Here is a 9801-nt window from a genome sequence, read left to right as displayed (position 1 = left end):
GTAGGTGGGGAGTTAGGGAGGGGATAGGTCAGTCCAGGGAAGACGGACAGGTCAAGGAGGCGGGGATGAGGCTGGTGGGTTGAGGTGGGAGGAGTGGATAGGTGGGAGAAAGCGGAGGCTTAGAGACCGCTTTGTGGAACACCTGCGCTCGGTTCACGACAAACGACTGCAGCTCCCAGTCGCGAACCACTTCAACTCCCCCTCCCACTCCTCGGATGACATGTCCATCCTGGACCTCTTCCAGTGCCACAACGATGCCACCGAAAGGTTGCAGGAACAGCACCTCATATTCCGTTTGGGAACCCTGCAGCCCAATGGTATCAATGTGGACTTCACAAGCTTCAAAATCTCCCCACCCCCGACCGCATCCCAAAACCAGCCCAGCTCATCCCCGCCTCCCTAACTTGTCAGTCCTTTCTCCCACCTGTTGACGTAAATGAACTCAGCATCGAGTTCAAATACACCTGCTGGGCTTGGGTGTCCCTCCTGTGTATCGTGCTCTGCCTAGGCCCCTTATCTCATTGGTAAAAGTTGGATCTATGGAAAATAAAAACCGAAAGAACTGCGGATCCTGTAAGTCAGAAACAAAAATAGAAATTGCTGGAAAAGCTCTGCAGGTCTGGCAGCAGCTGTGAAGAGAAATTAGAGTTAACATTTTAGGTCCAGGAAGGATCACTCGACCCTAAATGTTAACTCTGATTTCTCTCCACAGATGGTACCAGACCTGTTGAGTTTTTCCAGCAATTTCTATTTTTTGGATCAGTGGAAATGAGGGCAGGACTTATGCATGGGAATCCCACCACCTTTGGAAGAAGTACAAATCAAGTCTCATAACTTTATACTCTGGAACTTTCTAAACACACACCCTAGAAAACTGTACATTTTGTGAGTTGAGATTTATAGGCCACCTTGCAGTGGGAAACATGGGTAGTTCCGTAATCTAGTATGCCTTATGCAGGGGGCAGTGGTGTGGTAGTAATGTCACTGGATTTGTAATTCGGAGGCCCGATCTAATATTCTAGGGTATGGGTTCAAATCCTATTATGGCAGCTGGTAAAAATTTAAATTCTATAAAAATCAAATTTAAAAAAAACTGGTCAATGATGACCATTGTTGCTTGTTCATTAAAAACCCATCTGGTTCAGTAATGTAATTTAGGAAGGGAAATCTGGTCCATGTGTGACTTCCGACCTGTAGCAATGTGTTTGACACTTAACTGCTGGGCAAGTAGGGATTCCAATTCAGGAAGAAGAGTCATGTTGGATTTGAAACATTTAACTGTTTCTCTCCCCACAAATGCTGCCAGACTTGCTGAGTTTCTCCAGCATATTCTGGTGATTATTTCAGAATGCGAGCATTTGCAGTATTTGGGTATTGCAATGGGGATGAAACTGATGGACATGAGCAGTGTGAAGGGGAATGTGAATCAGCAGCTGTCTTGTTTCCACTGAGCCCAGTCTTCTTTCCACTGAAAATCACAAAATAAGTTTCAACTCTTTGTAAAGATTAATTTCCTAGATTCCCCATTGCATTTGCTTGGTTTGAAATACAAATCAAAAATGTTGGCAGGATTTTTCAAGAAAGTAAAATCTGGCTCAGTAAAAACTTGGCTGCTGATTCACCCTTTTGCGCTGCTGATACAGACCAATTTCACATCATGTTAATTCCCTTGGCTGTTCTCCAGACTGTGACCTGAATTTGAGAGAACAGATCAGGTCTGGATATGCCAGGTTCCCTTTCAACTAGGAAAACCTGCTCAGCTTTGTGCAAAGAAGAACATTTTACCTGCCCCTTACAAGATCAGCCATATCAGAGGGGTTAGGGACATCTTATGCAGGGAGTTCGCAGTTCGCAGTTCCCAGTTCGGATGATGACTAGGAATAAACTGGACGTTAGTGCGTAAAATCAGATAGCATGCAGTTTCCGAAAAGGCCAGAAGTTGGGCTCTCAAGGTAGAGTGTGGGGGAGTACGGTGGAGCATTGAATCCAGGCTGTGGAAATGCCTCAGTGTTGCCAGGGTTTCTGGTGGTATGGAGCAGGTGGAATGCATTTGTAACACCTTGGCATTCACCAGTCCCATGTAAAAGTTGTGCCTTTCCACTGACCTGGCAAATCTGGCATCAGATTGACCTCGGGCAGAATTGTTGGTGCAACTATAAGCTTTGTCTTTGCCTTCACAAAATACTTGGTTACTAGTCAAATGATACATGTCTCAATTTGTGCTTTTGGCATTTGTTCTGCAGGTGGTAATAAGTTGAAGAATCAACTTTTCCGTTTGAACTGGGCTTGGATCTCTCTAGAAAAGGAGTACTACCTCATAGATGAGAATTCAAAATTCCTGGAGGTTACATTAAAGCGCAGAGGTTATCTGGGAGAAACCTCGTTTGTTGGTAAGTACCTGGCAACACCATAAATAATGACAATGTGATTGTATTATTGTCTTTCATTTCTCATCTAAAATGTACTGGCTGACCAAGTCAACAAGTAGTATAATATATAATTTATCTATATATTCCTTTGTAAGATGCCTCTGGATGGGTTTCTCAAAATGATTGTTCTTTTATTGTCAATGTTCTGTAGATTTCATCAGCCTTTGCCATTTTATTGTTTTCTCTGCAGTAACTGCCATGGTAGAGTTCTGATATGTGGAATTTTCATTGGTGAATTAAATTGGTTTTTCACAAATATTTGAATGTATAGGGACACACAAGAAAAATCTAAAAAAAGCATTAATACTTTGTTGGGAGCAACGATCCATAAGTAATGTTCCTTTAGAAACAACTGGTACAATGCCAGTCATTATTTTCAATGTGGCTATATTGTCACTGATTGCAAAAAAGTAATTGCTATTGTAACATCCTCATCCCAATCCCTCAGTAATGTGGCTGAAATCATAGCTAATTGTTACATACTAGCTGAATTAGTAACTTTCAAAAGGGAATTGGATATGTACTGCAAAGACTACAGGGCACCAGGGAAAAAGGTAGGGGGAGTGGAACTAATTTGACAGCACTTGTATAACTCTAGTACAGGTCTGATGATCCATATGGATCCCTTCTGTGTTGCAGATGCCTATGATTTTATCATTTTATGGCTTTTATATTTCAAAAAAATAGAATAATCACACCAATACAGGAATGGATTAACTTGTGAATAAACTTCTGTAGAATCCTAGCAGTCTTGCATGATATTTTCACTAAGGGCAGAAGTCACTGACAAATTTTCTTAAATATTTGAAGAGTCAAAATATTTTCAATGCAAATGACTTCATTTATGAAAATATGTCATCAGTAAAGCAGGAGCTTCAAATCTGAATCAATAATCCAAAGCACTCATCTCAGACCTTTATTCTTTGCTTGCTCCACTGTATGACAGATAGAGCTCTGAGTATTTTAAAAGTTAAGCAGATATGCACATCAGCTGTCAAAACAAATTAGCATTAATATTTTTAGAAGCTGGAATGCTACTTTTTATTGTCTGTGCCCAATGGAGTAAAGGTTGAAACTGCAAGTAAGTGGTTTGATTTCTGATCAGTTTTGGCATTCAAGTTGTTCAGCCTAAAGGTTGTGGTGATGTTTTCCAAGGTGGGTGCTCATCCAGAAAGCAGTGAGGATGTGCTATCATGTTGCACAGTTTGGCAAAGGTTGAAGCTTCTGCATTCCTATCACTTGCCTTTGTGTTCAGAAAGAATACTCTGTAGGTCTCATTTGCTTCTTTCCTGCCAAGATTCACATTCAAAGTGTACTCTGTGCATGGGTGAGCTAGCCTAGCGACTTGCACTTGTTTATTAAAGCATTAGTTCTTTAAAAATTCATTAGCTGTATTACAGGAATGTATTTAATTACATTCTGCTTTTGGAATGATTAAAGGTAATGCATATTTTTAGGTTTCTTTCTTCCTGTTGAATCCTATATCTATACGCTCCTGAACCTTTAGTTGGCCTGAATGAAGGCTTGTTTTGTGGATTCTGACACTAATGCAACGTACTGTGTGAGAAGTACATGTCAATCAAGAAGCAGATTTCCTCTTTGTGTTCTGATATGGCACAGCAGGCTTTGAGATTTAGGAAATGAGTTTGGAGATGAAGAATTCCTAATGTCTGACCTGCTTTTGTAACCACAGTATTTATATGTTCAGTTTCTGGTCAAGGCTGTTGATAGTAGAGGATTCAGTGATGACAGTGCCATTGAATAGCAAGGAGCAGATGGTCTTTGGAGCATAGCTGCAGACTCGATGGGCCAAATGGCCTCTTTCAGCACTGTAAGGATTCTATTCTATGAAGTAAAGACTGGCATCAGTGTTGTACTGAAGGAGATCGATTATCTACTTGTCAATTCTGGCTGAAGATTGTTCTGAATGTTTCAGCCTTATCTTTTGCACTAATGTGCTGGACTCCCCCATCATTGAGGATGGGGATATTTATGGAGCCCCCTCCTCCATTGAGTTGCTGGAACTGCACAGAATGCCACAGAACAAGGCACCACAGCCCAGGATACAGGGCAGGTCCAGTGGGGACATCTCTGTCGACGAGGCCACCAGATGTAGTCGGGAGGGGGAGAGGGCTGCAAGGGAACACCTGATGCTGCCCCAAACCTTCTTCAGTTGGGAATAAGAATTTGTGAGTGAGATGTTCAGCCCCACCACACAACCCTGCCACTCCCTGCCCAAAGTTCCAGCAGGCTGACATGGTGGGCTCCCCCATCCCTGACGTGTGAGAAATCAGAGTCGGGCAGACAGCAGCCCTTAGGCAGACTTTACTTGATTTAATTGGGCTGAAGCATGCAGGCAGGATGCTGATGCAATTTTACACCCATCTCTGCCTATCCATATCCAAAGAGCAATTTCTTTATATACAGTGTTTACCACTCTCCTTACTGCTAAGAAACTGTTCCATGTCAAATTTTCTGATGCAAGTAAATCTCCAATGAAGAGTGTCCTACTAATACACATTGTCAATGACTATTTGGTAAAACTGGCCAATGTCAGTTGGAAGGACATTTTATTATCTTTATTATATTATATATTATATAAGCTTTGAAATATAGAAACTAATTGGAAATGATGGGGTTGGACTTTGCACTTCTCTGCCAGTGGATCAGAAGGCAGGATGCATGTTCAAATCCAGTGGGCAGCCTACCCCTGACCCTACCACCAATCTTACGGGTGTTGGTGGTAGTGTTGGACAGCTTGCCTGTCAGTCAGCCACTTAAGGCTCCTGAGGCATCTAATGACAATTTAAGAGCCTTATCCTGATGCAGCCAGGATTTAACTGGCAATGGAAGAGGCCCACAACAAGCTACAAGCCTGATGGGTTTACTGGAGATCACCAGCCACCACATTAGAGCCTGTACCCAACATCGGGACTTCCCAACTGTGGCCTGACATTTGATCCCATTGAGATTTTAAAAAACAAATTTTAAAAAAACACAAATTGGTGAAGCTCAACTCCTCAACCCATGAGTGACAATGACCAACCTCTGACTGAACTCTGGCAGCTGTCTGAGAGACCTCCTGACCCTGAGGAGCAGAAGTTCCATCTTTCATCCACTAATGGCCAAGCACAGCGTAGCAGCTATTCGATGGCTGCGGGTTAGTTGTCCTTTCTCAGGCAGGCATTCCCACTCTTTGACCAAATAGGTGGGATCATGGTGTCCTGTACAATCCAGACCAATGCATGAAGGCTCAGATTTTTTGTTTTAGTTTTGATGGTAAATCTGGTGTTAGATATAGAACTCAACATTCACTGTAGAAACAATATTCTCCACCTGAAGTTAAATTCCTCAGTTCCCTTTGTTACTTGTCAATAATTCAGTTGTTTTACTTTAATGATGTTTGGACTATAGTGAGGTACAAAGTTATACAGAATGAAGCTGTTTCTATATCTTTGCTTTCTTGCTTCATTAATTGTCTGCCACCATTCATTCTTCAATTTTAACAGCAACTGTAAAATAAAGAGGAACTTTGGAACAATCAGCCTGAATTTTATGAGTTCCTGCCAGTTGTGTTTTCAGCAGCAAAGGAGTCACATAAAATAGAGCAGATAGTCAAACCACCACTTCCTATTCATCCCTGTGATATGAAGCGCTGCTGGACACAATAATGGCAGCCCACTTATCATATGTAAACAAATTGTTAAGGATTAATTGACCCTGTTAAAAGCCCAGATGATCCTGTTAATATGCTGCCCACACTAAAATATGATTGGCATGTACAGCTGGACTGCCTGATTTGATCTTAATGTTTCAAAACACTGGGAAGGAAATGGGTGGCTACTGTTTTCGGGAGCACGCCCCAAGGATAGTGACACTTCTTCTTTCTGCTTGCTTTCCAAAACCGACCCTGCCACATCTCCACCCCACTCCCAATAAACTCCAATTTACCTTGGTCCATGACTACCTGCTTCATGTTCCTGCCTGCAATACCATCCTCTACCAAGCTGTTGGCAGTACGCGGACTGCTGAAACTACCAGCCAATCAAATGGTACGTCAGTGTTGGAGGTGGTTTTCCCTTCTCTGGGAGAAGTGGAAGTCACACTCTGCTCTTCATTACTCCTCCTGCAGTGCATTATTTCATCAGTCAGTCTCTGAGCAACCTTTTAGCTCTAACCATTCAATACAGCCCTTAAGAATGCTGCATGCTTTCTTTAAATCTAACTTGTTTTTACTTACTTTTGTTTGCTTCATGTTAGTTTTTACATTCAATGTTAGTGAGATTCTCAAGAAATTTTGGCATTAAGTTGTTGGCAAGATCAGTTGAGAAGCCAGCTTAAATTTTGTTGTTCTTTTTTTTGAAATTCAGAAGAAAGAAATTCCAACCCAGTCTAATATTTATTTGTACATCAAAGTTACTGCAGTTCAGCATTCATTCATTAGTTTTACCAATGTGAAATTCCTCTCTAAAGGGATATGTCTTGCATTTACTTGGATTTTGACCCAGCTGCTTTTCATGTTCTGTTGACAGGCATTGGTACAAAAGATGGCACAGCTGAGAAGGATAAGGATTTCAGAGGAAAATCCCAAAAACAGGTGCAGTTCAATCCAGGTCAAACCACAGCGTCTTGGAGAGTACGGATTTTGACAGATAACGAATATGAACAGTCTGAAACATTCCAGATTGTACTTTCTGAGCCTGTCATGGCTGTTCTCGAATTCCCAGAGATTGCAACAGTGGAGATTGTAGACCCGGGTGATGGTAAATATCTTCCTAACTGAGCTGTATTTCAATATTCTTACCAGCAAAATTTTGCATATTTTAGTGTAATGTACAAAAGCCTATTAAACATGATATTTTATATTGAAGTAAAATTGGCTTTTCAAAATTCCAGTGAAATTTGTTTAAGAAACTTATATATTTCTCTGGAAAAAGAAACAAAGTTTAGTTTTGAATGAACTGTTCTGGTTGATATATTCATATTAAAATAATTTGGAGCAAGGTTCAAATTAGCGGAGATTTAGGAAGTTAGAGAGAAAGGGCAATGGTGCAGGTAATTGTATCATAGAGTCCCTACAGTATGGAAGCAGGCCATTCAATCCATCAGTCCACACCGACCCTCTGAAGTGCATCCAACCCAGACCCCTCACCCCTACCCTATCCCTGGAACCCTGCATTTCCCATAACTAATCCACTTAGCGAGCACATCCCTGGACACCATGGGCAATTTAGCATGGCCAATCCACCTAACCTGCACATCTTTGGACTGTGGGAAGAAATCCACGCAGACACAGGGAGAATGTGCAAACTCCACACAGACAGTTGCCCAGGGCTGGAATCAAACCAAAATGTGAGCATCCAGTAAAATAGATGAATTGGTGGCACAAATACAGATCTTATCACCGTTTCAGAGACAGAGCTTACAAAGTTCCAGGGTACACGGCATTTTAAAAAGACAAGAAGAATCAAAAAGGAGAGGTAGCTCTGATAATAAAGGATGACAGAAGGACATTAATGAGAAAGCATCTTGGCTCAGAGACTCAGGGAGTGAAATCAGTTTAGAAAGAATTTTGAAATATCAAGAGCCAGAAAATGCTGGCAGAGGAGTAGTTTCTAAGCACCACTTACAGTAGTTATACCGCTTTCCAGAACATTAAGCAAAAAACTTGTTGAAACTTCTGACAAAGCCAATGTAATAGTTGTGTGAGACTTTAATCTTTGTATGGATTGAATCAGTCAAACCAAAGATGGTCAGGAAGATGAGTTTGTAAGATGCTTTAATGATTGTTTCTATAATCTTTTTCTCCAGAAAACTGGTTTATTTTTGGTAGTCCTGTGCTGGATCCCAAATCACTGTCAGACCTCAGACTAACTACTGTTCTTTGCAATATTATAAGCCTGCTTTTAATCTAATACTATCTTTAACCTCTTCACAAAGTATGAAACGATCATTGTCACTGGTTTGTTGTTTACTAATGAAATGCATTTTATGTTGAAAATTCTGAATTTTTTTTGCTGTTTGTTTAACGCCATACCTTGCAGACTATTTACCTAATCAACCTTTTCCCTCATATGTTAATTGGCTTTGTTTAAATTCTTGTTTGTGTTTGAAGTGGGTTGTTATTGAACATAATGTGGATTCCATTGAACTATGTTTCCTGTTTCCCAGTAGAACTTCTACTATGATATGACAAGTTGACCCCATCTCATTGCCCAATATGAGATCAAAATGGCTTTATGGTTCTATAATTTATTGCTCCAGGAAACTGTCATTAAAGAATTCTACAAACTCATCTCATTGACCATCTTTGCCTGCCCCGTACTCTCACCAGCACCATCCAACCTAACCCTTGGGGATACTATAGGGATTCCTTGAAGCCCAGGACCGTGCATTTCTTCTTTGAAGACTGCCTGCAGTTCCAGCAGCAGTCACTGCTCCCTGAGGCTCTGTTGGAATGAGAGAGCTGCATCATCTAATGACCGTAAATTGGACAGGGGTGGCACGGCTAAGCAGAGGTGGCTCACCTCCAGAATTTCCATGCAGAGGCAAGACCCTCACCTCCATATAAAATTCTGGCTATTCTGTTTTTCCTGGCTTCTCACCATTCCACGGGCTTGTCCCAGAGTTCAGGATAAACCTGGTGCCCCTGGTCAGTATGCCACATTTTTAGGGGTTAATTAATTGACCGAATGCTTAACCCACGTCTCATTCCATTACAATAGTAGGATTACAGCGAGCATATTAGCCGACATGGGGTGAGCCTGTTCCTAGTAAATGTTTCTGCACTTCTTTCGTGATTAATTTAGTTAAGATATTTGTTGTGAATAATGTTAAGAAACAGAAAGATCATTGAGAGGCTGCTTTAGATTTTGTGTCACCTTCAGCCTTTCTCAAGGTGAGTGGATGGATTTAAGATACAAATCAACCATGACCTAATTGAATGGCAAAACAGTTTCAAGTGACTGAACAGTCCCCTGCCGTTCCTTAGACTTAATTTATTTCCCTAAATGCAAAGAGACTAACATCAGAGTAGCTCCCTTGACCTCATGCATTCTTAGCTTCAATATTGGTAATTGGTAGACTAATCTCATTGCCTCAGATGCTTCCGTTATTGTACTTCATTTGGCAAATCAGGAGTGCACATTGAGGAAGTCAGAGAGAAAGTCCTAAAATCCAATTTTCAAAATTTTGACACAAAAAAGTTGGGATTTGATGATAAATAAGTAATTTTACCAAATTATGGGGATATTTAGGAGAAGTACAATTGTATTAAATAACAGTAATTTTTTTAAGCTGTCTTCAAAACACTTAAGTAAAGTTAATTTTCTGATGAAGGGTCTAGGCCCGAAACGTCAGCCTCTCTGCTCCT

The 9801-nt window shown here is 41.0% G+C and overlaps 1 protein-coding gene across 1 annotated transcript in view; it reads left to right on the top strand.

The window, feature by feature from the left end:
- Positions 1 to 9801, top strand: part of LOC109917255 (FRAS1 related extracellular matrix 2) — a 223505-nt gene that overhangs the window by 100629 nt on the left and 113075 nt on the right. Inside the window, exons 3-4 of the mRNA XM_048598312.1 lie at positions 2244 to 2390; positions 6962 to 7192. Coding sequence (XP_048454269.1) covers positions 2244 to 2390; positions 6962 to 7192 — 378 coding nt within the window. The remainder of the gene's footprint in view (positions 1 to 2243; positions 2391 to 6961; positions 7193 to 9801) is intronic.

This window comes from Rhincodon typus, chromosome 6 (genome assembly GCF_021869965.1).
Source record: "Rhincodon typus isolate 14 chromosome 6, sRhiTyp1.1, whole genome shotgun sequence".
In the NCBI taxonomy this organism is placed as follows: domain Eukaryota; kingdom Metazoa; phylum Chordata; class Chondrichthyes; order Orectolobiformes; family Rhincodontidae; genus Rhincodon; species Rhincodon typus.
The sequence above is the reverse complement of the archived record's forward strand: the minus strand, read 5'-3'. Positions and strand labels throughout refer to the sequence as shown.